The following is a 17,659-nucleotide window of genomic DNA, read 5'->3' as shown; positions in this document are numbered from 1 at the left end:
TGTGCTGCTGGACGTGGGTGGCGCGCCGCGGGCCGTGTGCTGCTGGGCGTGGGTGGCGCGCCGCGGGCCGTGTGCTGCTGGGCGTGGGTGGCGCGCCGCGGGCCGTGTGCCGAAGGCCATGTCAGTTGATCTCTGTGTCAGGTCCCTGCAGGCCTCAGGTGTCAGGAACTTTCTCTTTGGGTCTTAGATGAGAGTCCAGCTGGGGAGAGGAGAAACACGCTTGTGTGGTAGAGAAGAAGGTGGAATTGTTCAGCACAAGATTTTCTCAGACGTCTGAATTGAGATTCTTGGGAAAGAAACATTCGAGTTGTGTGACTCATCATTTCTGGCAGAAACAAGCACAGAGCTTTGGGAGCAGGAAGGAAACCGAGGCTTCCTCCTCCTCAGACTCCACGAGGCTGCAGTGCCCCCAGCGCTGCCACAGATGGTGCCTGGGACCCCCGGCCTCCGCGGGGTCCGACAGAGCCCTCCGGAGCATTGGTTGTGTTCCTCGTCGTAAGAGTCCTGGGGCGTTGTTGGTCTTTTCAGGTTCACTTTCTTGGGTCGGGTTTGTCAGTGGCCGTCTCCGGGGAAATCATGCACCCCCCAGCTGTGCTGTTGTGAACGTCATTTCCAGCTGTGTCCTGATTTCCAGGGCGCTGAGGCTGCAGCATGTTGGGAAGCATTTTACACGCTTTTCCCTAACAGGATTCCTGTGATCTCTGTTTCGGTGTCTCCGGATTTCATAACTTTCAGTCCTAAGTCCCTTAAATATTTGCAATGGGCCTGTGGCTTTTGCACTAGTGCCATCTGCCCCACCCCTGGAGCCAGTGGCCGCCACAGGCTCGGAGCTGCTCTGCCCTTTGTAGCTGCCCCCGACCCAGGCACCCTGTAGCCCCGAGCAGAAGGCGTCGGCACCCTCGGGAGCACCCTCAGGAGAGCGCTGTGGCCGGAGAGCATGGCGGCCACCTGTCAGGTTGTCAGGGCCTCACGGGCGTGTCTGCGTGGGGATGGATGTCAGGAATGCCCAGCCCCTCCCCCACACCAAGACCACCTAAGATGCACCCCTGGCACCCCTCCCCTGCCCGGGCTGCCCCAGGGCTAGAATGCAACCCCAGCTCCTCCCCAGGCATGACCTGGAGCCTCTTGAATGTGAAGGCTGCTGCCCTGCCCCCACGCAGCAGGTCCTGGTGGACGGTGGACCCTGGACCCCGCGGTGCTGCCCCGGCCTACCCAGGGCACTGTAGGCAATGCCCCTCCCCTGCGGTGTGACGCTGAGAACCGCTGGTGCGTTCTGTGGGAAACCCGTGCACACCAGGGGGCTCACGGGGTCCACATGCCCCATGCATGAACTCACACACACATGCATACATGATCTCATGTTTGCACACATGTGTCCACGGAGATGCATGGTCTCACACACATGTGCCCATACACTCAGCACTCACACCCCATCCTGCAGGCTCAGGCCCCACTCCTGAGCCACCTGCCCGGGCTTTGGGGCCCAGCTGGCGTGGGGATCCCCAGGCTCCACCTGGCCTCACTTGGCTCTGAAATCTAGGCTAGGATGCAGAACCCGCAGTGCGGCCAGTGGAGCCCCTGGTCCTGTGCACAGCCCCCACCTGGCAGCCCCTCTTCCTGCCAAAGCCCCTCCCAGTGTCCTCTCCCCCGGACGAGCTGCTGGCTTGAGGCTTAGGACATTGCGCCCTCCTGTGTCCCTGCCCAGCGTCCCCAGCCTGCGTCTCACGAGACACTGCCAGCCGCGCCAGGACCTAAGAGGGCAGGGGCAGGCACCCTGGCACTCAGCCCAGGACTGAGGATGCTGGAGGGAGCGGTGGGTGGGTGGGTGGGTGAGTGAGATCGGCTCCAGACGGAATGGGTGCAGAGATCCAGGAAACTCCCCCACACCTGCGGCATTTTGGTCCTTGGCTTCTGGGTTTTGCTTTTTATGAAAAGGTAAAGTTCAAAGAAAGCAAAGCTGTGGTGCTGCCTTGGTTGGTCCAAGTCGGGAGATGAGGCCGCCTGGGGCTTGTGTAAAGCTCCCAGGACTTGGGGTTGGGGGATTTAACCTGCAGCCCCTTGAATCTGCTCCTCTCTCCCAGGCCTTGGATCGAGCCACGCCCACTGTGGTTCTAAACCCATAGCACTCAGGTGGCCCATCAGCCACCTCAGATGAGCCGAGTCTGAGGGAGCAGCCTCCGCCCAGCTGGGTGCTTTCCACACGAAAGCGCCCAGGACCCCCCTGGGTCTCACCACGTCTTCCTACCATGAGGCATACCGCACCCCCAGGAGGCTGCCCGAGAGCCCTTCGCTCCCCGAGACGCTCCTGCCCTCCGTGGGCCCGCCAAAATCTGGAGCTCAGGCAGTGCTGGGGTTGCCGCTGCTGCCTCAGGACCGCTGATGACCGCTTTCTCTGTCTGCATTTAGGGGATGATCGCTGAGCTGAAGGTGCGCGGGGACCCCCAGGTGGGCCCCATGCACTGCCTGGACGAGGAAGGCGATGACTCAGATGGGGTGAGTGACAGCCGGGTCCCGGGCGGGGTCTCCCTCAACCCCTGGCACGTGGAGTTCAGGGCCAAGGACTGTGACAGGAAAAGTCCCAAAAGATGCCACTTTGGGTACCGGGAAGCTGCGATACCATTTCCGTGCTCTCCTGTAACACCTCGGAGCCCTTCCTTGCCTTAAACTTTCCCACATAAAAACTAATACAAAGCATAAAATAAACACCAGAACCACCCTCCATGGCAGCTGGTGAGACGGAGGATGTGAGGCAGCTCAGCAAAGAGTGTGTGTGTGTGGTGTGCCCGTGTCTTGTGTGTGGTGTGTGTGTGTGGTGTCTGTGTGGTGTGTCTGTCTTGTGTGTTGTGTGTGGTATGTGTCTCTGTGTGTGTCTGTGTGTGGTGTGTGTGGTGTGTGTGGTGTGTGTGGTGTGTGTGGTGTGTCTGTCTTGGGTGTTGTGTGTGGATGTGTGCATGTCTGTTTTTGTGTGTGTGTGTGGTGTGTGTGTCTGTCTTGTGTGTTGTGTCTGCATGTCTGTGGTGTGTCTGTGTGTGTGTAGTGTGTCTCTGTGTGGTGTGTCTCTGTGTCTGTCTTGTGGGTTGTGTGTGGATGTGTTCATGTCTGTGTTTTTGTGTGTGTATATCTGTGTGATGTGTCTGTCTTGTGTTGTGTGCATATGTGGTGTGTGTCTCTGTGTGTGTGTCTGTGTGTGGTGTGCCTCTGTGTGTCCCTGTGTGGTGTGTCTGTGTCTTGTGTGTGCAAGTGTGTGGTGTGTCTGCATGTCTGTGGTGTCTATGTGTGTTTAGTGTGTCTCTGTGTGGTGTGTCTCTGTGGTGTGTCTCTGGTGTGTCTGTCTTGGGTGTTGTGTGTGGATATGGTGTGTCTCTGTGTGTGTGTCTGTGGTGTGTCTGTGTGTGGTGTGTCTGTGTATGTGGATGTGTGCATGTCTGTGTGCATGTGTGGTGTGTGTCTCTGTCTTGTGTGTTGTGTCTATGTCTGCGTGGTGCATGTGTTTCTGTGTCTGTGTGTTGTATGGCGTGTGTGTTGCTGGGGTGTGTGGAATCTCATCCGTGTGTCTCTGCGTCTGTACCTGTGTGTTGGGGTATGTGTGTCGGTGGGGTATGCGTGTTGGGGTATGTGTTGGGGTGTGTGTTGGGGTGTGTAGAATCTCTGTGTGGTGTGTGTCTCTGTCTATGTGTTGTGTGGCATGTGTATTGGAGTGTGTGGAATCTTGTGTGTGTGTCTCTGTGTCTGTACCTGTGTGTTGAGGTGTGTGTTGCTGGGGTGTGTGTTGTGTGTGTGTGGTTGGGGTATGTGTTGGTGGGGTGTGTGTTGGTGGGGTGTGTGTGTTGTGCGGCATGTGTATTGGGGTGTGTGGAATCTCATGCGTGTCTCCGTACCTGTGTGTCGGTGGGGTGTGTATGTGTTGGTGGGGTGTGTGTGTTGGGATGTGTGTTGGTGGGGTGTGTATGTGTTGGGGTGTGTGTTGGTGGGGTGTGTGTGTTGGGATGTGTGTTGGTGGGGTGTGTATGTGTTGGGATGTGTGTTGGTGGGGTGTGTGTGTGTTGGGATGTGTGTTGGTGGGGTGTGTGTGTGTTGGGATGTGTGTTGGTGGGGTGTGTGTTGGTGGGGTGTGTGTGTTGGGATGTGTGTTGGTGGGGTGTGTATGTGTTGGGGTGTGTGTTGGTGGGGTGTGTGTGTTGGGATGTGTGTTGGTGGGATGTGTATGTGTTGGGATGTGTGTTGGTGGGGTGTGTGTGTGTTGGGATGTGTGTTGGTGGGGTGTGTGTGTGTTGGGATGTGTGTTGGTGGGGTGTGTGTTGGTGGGGTGTGTGTGTTGTGCGGCATGTGTATTGGGGTGTGTGGAATCTCATGTGTGTCTCCGTACCTGTGTGTTGGTGGGGTGTGTGTTGGTGGGGTGTGTGTGTGTTGGGATGTGTGTTGGTGGGGTGTGTGGAATCTCATGTGTGTCTCTGTGTTTGTGTCTGTGTGTTGTGTGGCGTGTGTGTTGTGCGGCGTATGTGTTGTGCAACGTGTGTGTTGGTGGGGTGTGTGGAATCTTGTGGTAGCCAAGGGGAGTCCGCCGGCCCCAGGTGTGAGGAAGAGCAGGGAATTCTTCTCACTCAGGGGCCCAGATCACAGCGTGCCCCACGTGGCCGTGGACCCACAGCCTCACTCCTGGGTGGCGTGGGCAGGAGACACCATGGCTGAACTGTGGGCAGCGTGTGCACATCCATGTTGCTTTCATGTTTTTTTCTATATTTCACCTGGTAAGTCCGTTGTTTTTGCCTGGAACATGCCAGAAGATGCCAGATTGTTCACATGGCGGCCATGACAAGGCTGTGCCCTGGTACAGCTTGCCGGGTGCTGGGGGTCTCCGAGGCGCTGCACCCCTCCCCTGGCCTGCCTTGCCTTCAGGGGTCATTAGCGGGCCCTGAGGATGATTCTCCTCTGGGTTTTCATGAAGTTTAAAACGTCCAGCCGCCTTGGTGTGGGTTCGGCCCAGGCCTGGGCCCAGCAGGGCCTGCGCTGGGGAAACCTGTGTGGGGAGCATCTGTGGTGGGGCCTCCTCCAGGGCAGGGCTCTGGCCAGAGGAGAGGAGCATGTTCCCCTCCTGCCTCTGCGTGTCTGACCACTGGCCGAGGCAGTTTCAGAAGCATCACTGTCCGCGACCCGATTGGACAAGACTTGTTGAAGCTCAGAGGGTGCCTGGGCAGGGAAGGCCAGCGTGCCCACCCCAGCAGCCCCTCCGAGAGCACCAGAGAGGGCTGGACGAGGCGGGAGGGGGCTGGGAGGAGGCAAGAGCAGCCTCCTTTGCTTCCCAGGCCTGCTGGGCTCGGGGCCTGGTCTGGCTGCCATCTCTCCAGCCTTTCCCTTTTCAAACTCCTCAGGCATCTGGAGACTTTGGCAGCGGGCTCGCTGACACCCAGGAGCTTCTCAGGGAGGAGATGGTGAGTAGCCGGACGAGGCCCAGCCCACCCTGCAGGGTCCCGGGAGAGCCCCTCCCAGCAGTGCAGTGCACACGTGTGTACACACAGATGTGGCTCCAAGAGCCGCCTCTATGCCATGAAGACACATTCCCGGCTGGGAACCGGGATGCTGGGCTGGGCAGACGCTCCGAGCCTGGGGACAGGCCCCACTCCAGTCCTGCCTGACCACCGCGTGTCTCTGGTGAGAGGACATTCCTTTAAACAAGGTCCTGCCCTGCACATTCCTTGGTCTTTGAGGCGACCTTGGCCTTCCGTTCGCCCCATCCCTCCGTTAGCTCATGGGTGGCCACCAGGGAATGAACGGGTGTGTGAGTCTGACAACCAGCAGAAGGCGGTGCAGGGAGCATGAGGAAGGGCTTTCCCCAGCTCGGGCCACCTGAGAAAACACAGGAGGGGCAGGGAGCGGGGAGGCCCCAGCCCCAGGACTGAGGCGCCGTGCTTTCCGTTAGAGACGGGCGTGGGAATGTGGCCCCTGCAGGGACCCTCTGCAGGTTCACATCAGCTTCCCAGCATGGCCTCTCAGGCGCCAGGAGGCCTCTGTGGTGATGGCAGGCACAGTCCTGGAGCCGGGGAGCCCACAGGCGGCCACACCCCTGCAGCCCACGGAAGGAAGCCCCTTGCACGCTGCCCTGCAGCGCCCTCCTGTTTCAGAGGATTTTTCTTTATCCTTCTTGCAATCTTAAGTATTTCATTTCACAAACCAAGCAAGGCTCTGCCGGGCATCTGCTGGTTGAATAACAGGCCATCTCCTCTCTCGTCCTCCAGGGCACAGCCCTAAAACCGAGGCTCCCCACGCCACCCCCGGTCACTGCTCCACCCTTGGCTGGAGGCAGCAGCACGGAAGATTCCAGAAGTGAAGAAATCGAGGAGCAGACCACAGTGACTTCATTAGGAGGTAAGCTCTTTTCTGGATGTGTGTGCGTGGTGTGGTGTGGGGTGTGTGTGGTGCGTGTGTGAGTGTGGTGTGTAACATGCATGTTTGTGTGATGCTGAGGTATGTGTGTGATGTATGGTGTATGTAGTGTGTGGTGTATATAGTGCATGTATGTGTAATATGTGGCACGTGTGTGATGTGTGTGTGATGTGTGGTGTGATGTGCATGTTTGTGTGACGTGTGTGATGTTTATGTGATGTGTGTGTAGCATGTATGGTGTATGCGTGTGTGGGTGTGTGTGGTGTGTGCATAGTGTGATGTGTGCAGAGTGTGTGGTGTGTATTGTGTGTAGTGTGTGTTGCATGTAGTGTGTGTGTGGTGTGCAGTGTGTGGTGTGTGTTGTATGTGTAGTGTATTGTGTGTAGTGTATGTGTGTGATGTGCATGTGTAATGTGTGTGTGTAGTATGTGTGTATTGTGTGTAGTGTGTGTGTGTGTGTGTGTGTGTGTGTGAGGCAGGTGGGGAGATGCCGAGGCCTGGATGGTGGCTGTGGGTACGGGCTCTGGGTATTCACTGTGCTTCTCTTGCAAGATTTCTGTTGGTTTTCATTTTTATTTTAATTAAAAGTTAAGAGGGAAAGAGGAAAAGGGACAAAGCATGCTGGCTGATAAGAAGGCATTTTGGGGGGCCAGGGTCTCTTGTAACAAGTTCAGGAAGCATCTCCCAGGTTTCAGCTGTCATCGGCTTAGGTGGCCACACCGGCCTCACTGTTGATTTTAAATTCTCTCTCCCTGTTTCCTGTGCCTGGGAGCCAGAGCTTAGGGGAGTGCAGCTTGAGGCTGGGAATCTGATGGTGTCCGGCCAGGCTCCAGGACTGAACGCGTTTGGGCTGCCGGGGCTATCTGGGATGCCAAGAGCAGAGCTGGGACCACCCGGGGGGCCTGACAGTGGCCACCTCTGCTTCTCTTCTCAGCTCAGACACTTCCTGGCTCAGATTCTGTCTCCACGTGGGACGGGAGTGTCCGGACCCCTGGGGGCCGCGTGAAAGAGGTAAGGCCACCTCCCTGTGCTCCGGAACCATTCTGAACCAAAGCACCCGTGGCCTTTCGGGCCACTCACTGGTGAGCCCTGATGAAGCCCCTCTGTGCCCGTGCCTCCTTTGTGCCCAGCGCACGGTGCCAGCATGCATCCACCCTGCGTGTCCCCCGTGGGAAGCAGAGCCCAGCCCGGGACTCTGTAGGGCACAGCGGGGCACGTGGGCAGGGTGTGTGGGGCCTCACCCCAGCCCGGGCCCTTGTGTTCTCTTTATTCCCAGGGTGGCCTGAAGGGGCAGAAAGGGGAGCCAGGTATTCCAGGCCCGCCTGGCCGGGCAGGCCCCCCAGGCTCCCCCTGCCTGCCTGGTCCCCCGGGTCTCCCGTGCCCGGTCAGTCCCCTGGGTCCTGTAGGCCCAGCCTTGCAACCTGTCCCCGGACCGCAAGGACCTCCAGGGCTGCCAGGGAGGGACGGCACCCCTGGAAGGGATGGCGAGCCGGTGAGTCCTCGTGCCCCTCCAGTCCAGCCCCTTCTGGAGGTGGGGGCTCGGGCAGGACAGGGAGAGGCTGCGGCCAACGTGGGAGTGAGCTGAGCTGGGTTCGGGGCAGGTCAGCAGCATCCTTGGGACCACCGTTGCGTGGGGTTGGTGCTGGAAGGTGGTCAGATGTGGGAGGCGGAGCTGCCCAAACACAGCCCTTGTGGGTGCGAGGAGGCTCCTGGCGTGGGTCCCGGGACATCCGGGGAAGGCATCTTTGCCACCTCGGGGGGACTTGGAGCAGGCGGTGCCTTTCCATGTGCAGACCCTGGGTGGGGCTGGAGGTGGCATTTCCGATCACTCACGGCTTCTCTTGCACACCCAGGGTGACCCTGGTGAAGACGGAAAGCCGGTAAGTCTGCTTCTTTCTGATCCCCATGTTATCTGTGATGTTTGCTTAGACCCCAGGGCTGTGTTGCTGGGGACACTCTTTTTAGGAGGGGACTGCACAGCAAAACCATTTTGAAGATGAAATTCTGTAAAGAAGAGTGTAGCTTGATGGGAAATAGGTAGTCACGTGTTAGTGTTGAGACATTTAGGCCACAACTACCAGGAAGAAGAAAAGACACAGCTTCCAAACCCTTGGAAAACGCACAGCAAAGAAAAAGGAGGTCGGAGGGTGGGGGCGCAAGACAGGAGAGAGGCGCGGAGCGACCAGGGGGTCTGCAAAGTCAGAGCTTCTGTCTCAAAACACGCAGTTCAGATTTTAAAAATCAGCAAACACCGTTTCCAAGCACAGTGAAATGACGTGGTAGACTGCGAATAAAGATCTGGGAATAGCCTGCCCGGCAAATGGTAACACTCGGCAGAAAGTGGGGCCATCACGAGTGCTGGACAGGAGGGTTCAAGTTAAAAACAGTCTAGAAAGTCTGAAAGGACAGGGAGGGCATCTCATGGTGCCCACCGAACAGTCATTACCGACCGCCTGGAACCCCACAGCCAAGCTGCCTGCGAGGAGGACCATGGCAGACTAAGCAGGGCAGTCGGCTGGGGGGGCGGCACGGGGCCTACCCACTGCAACAGGGTACACACACGCGTGTGTGAGTGTGGGGTGAGGATCCATGGGGCCCACCCACAGCAGGGCACACACGTGTGTGTGCGTGTGTGCATGTGCGTGTGTGTGCATGTGCCTGTGTTTGAATGTGTGTGCACGTGTGCAAGTGTGAGCATGTGTGAGTGAATGTGGGTACGTGTGTGCGCACGTGTGTGAATGTGTGTGCATGTTTGTGCATGCGTGTGTGTGAATGTGTGGGCGTGTGTGAATGCGTGTGTGTGTGCGCGTGCATGTGTGAATGTGTGTGTGAATATGTGTGTGTGTGTTTGAGTGTGTGAATGTGTTTCAGTATGTGCATGTGTGAATGTGTGTGCACGTTTGTGTATGTGTGCATGTGTGTGTGTGCATGTCCATGTGTGTTTGAGTATGTGCGTGTATGAATGTGTGTGCACGTGTTAACGTGTGTGCATGCACATATGTGTTTGAGTGTTTGCGTGTGTGAATGTGTGAGTGGGTGGGATGAGGATCCACAGGGCTCAGCAACAGGCTTGATCTTAGACTTTCCCATCCAGAAAAGGAAATCCTGCCCGACTTTGTCACCATCACTTGGACACTTCAAAACACTGACTTTCACCTAGGCACAAGGCCCTCACCTGCTTTCCCGTGCAGCAAACACGCAGATGCTCTGCCCACCACATCCCCCTACACCACACGTGGACACAAGCACACTACACACACCACGTGTGCACACACCACACATTACACACACCACAGGTGGGCACATGCACACACGTACATGTACCACACGCACACACGGCATACACCACACATGGCCACACACTACACACATACACATACCACGGGTGCACACACATGCACACACCGTGCATTATGCACACCATACATGCACACTCACGTCACACAGACATATCACACATGCACACACCATACCCCTCACACATACTGTGCATACCACATCCACACACATATATGTAACAACCCAAGCACCGGCTATTGTGGAGGCCGTCGGGGGACCTGCTGTGACCTCCCGAGGGATGCTCCCCACAGCTTCCCCCAGGCGTGGCTGGCAAGATGGGCTCAGGCGGGAGACAATCTGCTGGGCCTGGCACCCTCCTACTTTCTGGGCCCCGGAGACTCCCCTGAAGAGCTCAGCTCCCGTCTGTCCCCTGCCTGGGGGAAGAGCACTGAGGGTGCCAGGCTGTGGCCCATGGTGGGGTGCCTCCCCTGACCGGGCTCCCGGCTGCTGTGTTCCAGGGCGACACCGGGCCGCAGGGCTTCCCCGGGACTCCGGGGGACGTGGGCCCCAAGGGTGACAAGGTGAGTGTTTGTGGCTGGGCGGGGCCCCTTCCTGTGTTGGCCCTTGGCCCGAGGTGGGGGCTGCGTGCGTGCCCAGGGTGTGACGAGCTTGTCTTGTGTTCCCAGGGAGACCCCGGGGTTGGAGCGAGAGGACCCCCAGGACCCCAAGGGCCTCCGGGGCCCCCAGGACCCTCCTTCAGACACGACAAGCTGGTGAGTCCCGCCCTTGGCTTCCTGTGACCTGGGCTCTGCCATCCTCAAAAGCAGGTACTGCTTCTGGGAGGGCATCTGGCCCAGGAGGATCAGCTCCACCCTCAGGGGCTTGCATGGGGTCTCAGCTGAGCTGAGGGGTCACACGTGTGGTGGGAGCTCCCACCCACCTGCCTTCAGGCTTCTCTGGGGGCAGCAGAGGGGCTGTGGTTTCTCAGCTCCTGGTAGAAACAGCTTGATGCGCAGCTTGCGGGGCGGGGGCCGGGAGTAGCCAGGCGGGGGCCAAGCTCAGGGCAATGCGTCTCTTGGCTCTTTTCCTCAGACCTTCATTGACATGGAGGGATCTGGCTTCGGTGGTGATCTGGAGGCCCTGCGGGTGAGTGGCCCTTAACCTGCGGCGCTGCCTGATGTCTGTGCCCATGAGGAACAGGCCACGGACCCCCGAGATTCAGCTGGGATCCTGTGGGGGGTGGGGACGAGGCCTGGTTTGGGGGTGGTGGTCATCCCTGGTGGGTGCCACATGGGCTGTGACCATCTGTGTTTGCCCATGTCCAGGGTCCTCGAGGCTTTCCCGGACCCCCCGGACCCCCCGGTGTCCCAGGCCTGCCCGGCGAGCCAGGCCGCTTTGGGGTGAACGGTTCTGACGTCCCAGGACCTGCCGGCCTTCCTGGTGTGCCTGGGCGCGAGGGTCCCCCCGGGTTTCCCGGCCTCCCGGTAAGTCCTGCCTCAGGAGTCCTGTCTGCTGGGAGTGGGGGGGTGAACACCCCACGTGGGACCCCTGCCCCACCTCAGGCCTCCCCAGTCCCCGCCCCTCACCTCATCTCCCCTGGGAGTTGGCGGACAACTCCAGACTCGGGGCCACCCTGGGGTGTGTGGAGGCACCTCAGTGGCCACCCCGTGGTTCTGGGGGTGCTGACCAGTGGGGGTGGCTGCAAGCAAGGCCTCTGACTTCTGGCCCTGTGGGTCCGCGGACTGCACAGAGTGTCTCCATGAGCAATTCCCATGGGTGGGGGTGGGAGGGCCGAGGTCAGCACTGCCGGAGGGCCAGGGGAGGGAGGAGCCTGCTTGGCCAGCACAGCTCATGGGGTCTCAGGGCCCCGCGGCAGGCTCCCCACTGGCTCTGCCACATATGACGGGCAGCAGGTGCCTGCAGACGTGGCTGCCGTAATTGGGTCACGCTGCGCTGGCATCCCGTGGCCCGAGGTCACTCAGTAGCATGCTGTGGCGTGTAGGGCAGGGAGTGTGTGGTTAGGTCACCCATGACGTGCCCCTGCCTCCGTGACAGTCCCTACCTGAGCCAGCCAACCCTCCTGATGGGCGTTTGCCATCACCATTGGCTCTGAGGCCTCTCTGGGTGCCGCGTGGCAAGCCCTCCCCAGCATCCAATCTAAGGGGCAATTTGGGCTTAAAGAATATGCCTAATCCGTATTCATACGTGTGGCCAGACCGTCTCTCAGAGGGAGCAGCGGTTACCCCAGCCCTGGTGTTAAGTGCCTTCCGGCCATGGTGCTGTCGGCCCTGCCATCTCATCCTGCCAATGTGGCCGTGAAACTGTGGGTTGCACAGGCCGTGGGGTCTCCCGTGAGCCCTGGGACTCGGGCCCTGTGTCTGGGGAACGTTCAGTGTCCTGCCTTTGGGCCACCTGTGGAAGCCCAGATAACCTGTTAACCCAGAAATCATTTCAGTAGCTGAATGCCATCAAGATCCACTATGCTCTGCTCTCCTCCAGGGACCCCCAGGCCCTCCAGGAAAAGAGGGGCCCCCAGGAAGGACGGGGCAGAAAGGCAGCCTGGTAAGTCTCCCCTCGAGTCTAGGGTGAATGGGGCCCGGCACCACACCATGTGGCCAGGGCTGGCCGAGCCCTGGGGGTCCAGGGGTGCCTGGTGACGTCCGTGAAGGGGAAGTGCTAGGAATAGCCGCCCCCATCACAGCCCCACAGCCTGGGGCCTCGGGCTCTGGAGGTCGCCCTGACCTGGGCGCTCGGGTAGAAATTATGGACCGTGATGATGCCGGACTCATGGGTTTTAAGAACGTGGGCGCCCCGCGAGATCTGAGATCTTACTCCAAGTTTCCACATTGGTTACGGGGCAGTGGCCATGAGCCTCTGTCGGACTGACGCCAGGAGCCGGGGCCCCGGGCGTTTGTGGGTGGACCTGGCGGGAGGCACCTGCGTCCAGCCCCCTGGGGAGCGGTCTCCAGCATGAGACCTCAGATGAGAGCTGCTCTGCTTTGGGCTGAGCAGGGGACGTTGGCTGTCAATGCCCCTTGCGGCTCTAAGCCTGTGGCTGAGCTGAAGGACCCTCCCTGGGGAGGCATCCAGGCTCCACGTGGAGCCGGGTCCGGCATTGGGATCAGGCGTGGCGTCCCTTGTGGCTTCCCTTTCAGGACCCCAACCATGCCAGAAAGGGGGATGACAGTGGCAACAGCCTCAGAAACTATTAAACCAGCACAGGCAGCAAAGCAGGGATCCCGGTCGGGGCGTAGTTCCTGGCAGGGCGGCACGCCTTCCTCTGTCCTCTGTGCTGCGGGCCTGATTTTGTCATAACCCTGCTTTTTTCTGTACAGGGTGAAGCAGGCGCCCCAGGACATAAGGTACAAGCAGAATCCCCAGCACAGCCGTCCCCTGCCCCTGGTGCCCACTCAGTGGTCGTGCCCCCAAGGAGGGTGGGGGCCCCACGGTCGAGGGAGTGAGCTCTCCTGGGGCTGGCCTTGACCCGCAATCCTGCCAGCCGTCCGCCCTGCCGGAATTGCTGGCAGCGGCCTCTGTCACTCTGGTGGGGTGGCTTCGGCCCTTGTCACTCTTGCGATGTGGCTTCCCCCGAGCGCGCACATACACAATGCACAATTTCCAGCATATGTGCACACACACACGCACACACAATCTCCAGCATATGTGCACACACACACGCATACAATCTCCAGCATATGTGCACACACACACACACAATCTCCAGCATATGTGCACACACACACGCGCGCAATCTCCAGCATATGTGCACGCGCACACACACACACAATCTCCAGCATATGCGCGCACACACACACAATCTCCAGCATATGCGCGCACGCACACACAATCTCCAGCATATGTGCACACACACACACACAATCTCCAGCATATGTGCGCGCGCGCACACACACACACAATCTCCAGCATATGTGCACACACACACACACACAGATCTCTCCAGCATAAAGTTAGAAGAAAGGCTGCTGTGAGGTCTGCGTTGCTTTGCAGAATGTTCCTTACCTTTTGATTTGCAGGGTTTAGAAAGCATCATAAGAAAACATATCTACACCAGGGTTGCAGGGCCAGCGGGGGCTGGGCTGGGCTGGGTCCTGACACGCTCTCCTCACCCCACGCAGGGGAGCAAGGGAGACCCCGGTCCTGCTGGCGCTCGCGGGGAGAGCGGCCTGGCAGGAGCCCCTGGACCCGCTGGACCACCAGGCCCCCCTGGGCCCCCTGGGCCACCAGGACCAGGACTCCCCGCTGGATTTGTGAGTACCGCCTACATCTGACCCCCTGGAGTGCCGGGGGCTGCCTTTGCCCCAGCCCTGCTACCCTGGCATCTCACTCACAGAGCAGCACGTCCTGCGCGGTGGTCTCACTGGCGCTGCCTTGGCCCACGATTCCATATTCCCCATGGTGGAGCTCGAGTCTCTCTCCCGTCGCCCGTGCCCCACGGTGCTGATGGGGAACTCGGCCCAGCCATACCCTGGCACCTGTGCCCTGACCAAGAGCGAATGAGCTGACCCGAGATGGGCTGCCCCTGGGGGCCCCCACCCCGGCCCTGCCACCAGGTAGACAGTCCCCTTCCGAGAATGGAGGCTCCCCAGGCCACCGTGGCCCCAAAGTGAGGGGTCAGTGCCAGCCCCAGGGAGGGGCCCTTCCCTAAGAAGGGACACAGGCCCACGCGTGTCTTGTGTGTCTCCTCCAGGATGACATGGAAGGCTCCGGGGGGCCCTTCTGGTCAACAGCCCGAGGCGCCGATGGGCCGCAGGTACTCTTGTGAGCTGGGCATAGCCAGCTCTGAGGGCTGAGGGAGTGTTGTCTGGGGCAGGAGGGTGTCCCTGAGAGCCACCAGCCTTGCATGGGGCCGGACGCTGTCCCGCAGAGCTGTGAGGGCCGCATGTGGCAGGCGCTGTGCACCGTGGGCCACCCTCGCTCTTGGGAGATGCCCCTTCATTGAAGTAAAGTCATGGGATGAGGGCCTGGTCTGCAAAGTGGGAGACACTGTGGGTGGTCAAGACAAAGGACCGTGGGGCCGCATGCCACCCGAAAGACAGGCCTTTCTGGGGAAATTCAAGTCATCACATTCTTTTTGTGGCCCCAATTTTGGGAAGTAACAAATGTTCGGCCTGAGTAGAATCTGAAATTCCTATGATATCTCCACCTTGTTCTACTGTTAACATATGTACTGCTCAGGGTTAGGGCCAACAAAGAGTGACCAAAATCCCAAAACAACTGCTCAGACAGCTCAGCTGTGTCAGGGGCAGACCCAGGGGCCGGCAGCCCCTTCCTCCCCCACCCCCGCTGTCCCCTCCACACCACCATCTCTCCCGTGGTGCCAGCATGGAGGAGCCCCCAGGGCCACATGGGGCGGCTGAAGCCACAGAGTCCAGCTTCACGCTCAGAGGCGCAGCCTGTTGAGAGCATGGGTGTCTGGGACACATTTCGTACTCTGAGCAAAATGAATGAGAAATTTCAATTAGGCAGAAACTAATTGATTCCATAATAAGTTAGAATGGCTTTACCATTTTAAGTCAGTACATTTCCTTTTACACACACATTTTTAATTGTTGACTGTTACCAGCGGGCTTTTCTTGTGGGAGAAGCATCTCACAGCAGGGCCTCCAGCTGCACTAACGCTGTGTCTCCTCTGCCCTGATAGGGACCCCCCGGCCTGCCAGGACTGAAGGTCAGTGACAGATGCGCCTGGGTTTGGGGGGTCGCTGGCTCAGCCCTGGCCTCGGCACCCCGGGGCTGGGGGAGACAGGGCCTTGCCTCGGGTTTTCTGATGGCAGGAGTAGGATGAATTCATCCTGGGAAATTTGCAAAATATAGCAAAAAAGCCTAACGGAAATAATCGCACCCTCCTCCAACCCAGACTTCCAGCGTTAAGGGGCCATTGTCCCGTTCTCTCTCTGAAGCCCAGGAATCAAGATTCCTGGGTTCACACACCTGAAGCATATTCTCAGACTCGGGCTGAAAAGAGGGGCATGGGAGAAGAACCCGGGGTCCCTACCTCAGCTTCAGGGACAGGTGGGCTCCTGGGCTCAGGGACAGAGGCGTGGTGACCTTGTAGGACCCAGGAGCTTTGTCCTCTGCTTCCCCTGTCCCTGGGCGACACCAGCCCCCAGCCTGGCCCCAAAGACCCCACCCCTGCCCAGGCCCCGAAGCTCCCAGGGCAGGTGCCTGAGGGGTGAAGCCTGGAGGCTCCTATCCTGGGCCCTGGGCAGCAGCTGCCTTTCACCCCACTGCGCGCTCATCAGTGTGTCCTCTGCTGTGTGCGGGGCCAAGGGCACATGGGGCCCACCCTGGGACTGGACTTTCACTTGTCACCAGCCCCTGCCGTGGCACCCGCTCCTTTGAGAATGCTTTGCTTTCATTTGCAAGACGTTGGAACATTACAAAAGGCTTTTTGGAAGATCCATGTATTCGCTTTCTTAAATTGTTTAAATGAGGCCATCTCAGCGGGGACCACGGGGTCCCTGCACAAGTTGCTCAGTGTCCCTGGGACCCCTCGGCTCTGGGCTGGGGGAGGGTGGTGAAATGCATCCTGGGTAACTCGCCCTTCCCTGCCCCCGGGGTGGACGCTGCCTGAGGACGGGGCTGGCTCAAGCAGGTGCTTACCAAGCCCGCTTTATTCACTTAGGGGGATCCTGGTGTGCCTGGCCTGCGGGGAGCCAAGGTAAGCTCTGTGCCTGGCAGGGGGCTCCAAGGCCACAGTCCACAGCCCTGGGAGCCTCCTCACCCCACGTGGGTTCTGGGCACCCCCTCCAGGGCTGGGTGGGCTGTGGGGTCCTGGCCAGAGTGGCTGAGATGAAATGCTGGATGGGGACGTGGCCAGGCAGAGGCAGGGAGAGCCCAGGCGGACGTCTGTGGAGATCCGCTCGGGGCAGCCTCTCGTGCTCTTCCTCACACTGCTTTGTTTATTTATAATTGAAGACATGCTGGTTTCAAAGGCAACCCCCAAAACACCCACCTGCAGGGCACCCAACCCCAGGGTACCCCCTGGTTTGGCTGCGTCAGGAACATGGTCTTCCTTCCTCCCAGCTGTCTGACGGTGCAGGCCCCTTTGGCCCCTGCCACCGGCCTCCCGCCTCTCCCTCCTTTTCCCCGACTTCCCCATCCCCCACTTCCCCCTCCCCCTTCCCCCTCCCCCCACCCCCTCCCCCACTTCCCCTCCCCACTTCCCCTCCCCACTTCCCTCTCCCCCCTTCCCCTCCCCACTTCCCTCTCCCCCCTTCCCTCTCCCCCACTTCCCTCTCCCCCACTTCCTCCTCCCCACGTCCTCCTCCCGACTCCCCCCCCCAACTCCCCCCCTACTCCTCCATTCCTCCACAGCCCCTGCTCAAGCCCACAGGGGTGAGATAGAGAAGCCCAGGCCACCGCCACGTCCACGGGTGCCCCAGACTCCTCGTGGGGGTCCCCGCATTCCTGGGCGTGTGGCCAATGCCCTGTGTCCTCCATGTGACCCTTTCAGGGAGAAGTTGGAGCAAACGGAGCCCCTGGGTTCCCCGGCCTCCCTGGCAGAGAGGGCACTGCTGGGCCCCAGGTGAGCCACCTTGGTGGGCCCAGGGTGCAGGGGGGGTGTGGAGCCCCAAAGGGACTATGCCAAGATGGAAGCTGGCAGGAGGTGTGTCCCTCCCAGGTCCCTGGGCCTCCGTGTGCCCTCCCGGGTCTCTGAGTGCCAGGAGCCGAATACAAGTGTCCACCAGGACTCTCGGTGGCTGCCTCCCTCCCAGGCCCCAGCCGGTCGGGAAATAACCCCACATCCTCATCGCAGCCATCCCTCACGGGGAGCCAGGGGCTCCTGTTTCTGTCGGTGATGAACTATTTCCTTCCCATCTCTTCAGGGGCCAAAGGGAGACAGAGGCAGCCGGGGAGAAAAGGTGAGTGTCCCTGGGGCGGGTGGATGGGGTGAGGGGCGCTGGGACATCTGGAAGGTTTGGCCTCAGCTGCCCCCAGGTCTGTGCCCCTGCCACCCATGTGACCTCAGAGACTC

At 59.7% G+C, this 17,659-nt stretch overlaps 1 protein-coding gene across 8 annotated transcripts in view; it reads left to right on the top strand.

Moving 5' to 3' along the window:
- COL18A1 (collagen type XVIII alpha 1 chain) overlaps positions 1-17,659 on the top strand; it is a 105,357-nt gene that overhangs the window by 64,259 nt on the left and 23,439 nt on the right. For all 8 annotated transcript variants that reach the window (XR_012431871.1, XR_012431870.1, XM_045389421.3 and 5 more), the window contains 18 exons: positions 2,407-2,493; positions 5,370-5,429; positions 6,234-6,363; positions 7,316-7,392; positions 7,658-7,873; positions 8,235-8,261; positions 10,179-10,241; positions 10,347-10,433; positions 10,753-10,806; positions 10,986-11,144; positions 12,160-12,222; positions 12,996-13,022; positions 13,797-13,928; positions 14,369-14,431; positions 15,323-15,349; positions 16,307-16,342; positions 17,138-17,209; positions 17,511-17,546. Coding sequence is in view for 6 of the 8 variants with exons in the window: in XM_045389421.3 (XP_045245356.2) it covers positions 2,407-2,493; positions 5,370-5,429; positions 6,234-6,363; positions 7,316-7,392; positions 7,658-7,873; positions 8,235-8,261; positions 10,179-10,241; positions 10,347-10,433; positions 10,753-10,806; positions 10,986-11,144; positions 12,160-12,222; positions 12,996-13,022; positions 13,797-13,928; positions 14,369-14,431; positions 15,323-15,349; positions 16,307-16,342; positions 17,138-17,209; positions 17,511-17,546 (1,416 nt within the window). In the remaining 2 variants the exon portion in view is untranslated. The remainder of the gene's footprint in view (positions 1-2,406; positions 2,494-5,369; positions 5,430-6,233; positions 6,364-7,315; positions 7,393-7,657; positions 7,874-8,234; positions 8,262-10,178; positions 10,242-10,346; positions 10,434-10,752; positions 10,807-10,985; positions 11,145-12,159; positions 12,223-12,995; positions 13,023-13,796; positions 13,929-14,368; positions 14,432-15,322; positions 15,350-16,306; positions 16,343-17,137; positions 17,210-17,510; positions 17,547-17,659) is intronic.

Source organism: Macaca fascicularis, chromosome 3 (genome assembly GCF_037993035.2).
Source record: "Macaca fascicularis isolate 582-1 chromosome 3, T2T-MFA8v1.1".
NCBI classification, from domain to species: domain Eukaryota; kingdom Metazoa; phylum Chordata; class Mammalia; order Primates; family Cercopithecidae; genus Macaca; species Macaca fascicularis.
This window is presented reverse-complemented; position numbering and strand designations above follow the sequence as displayed.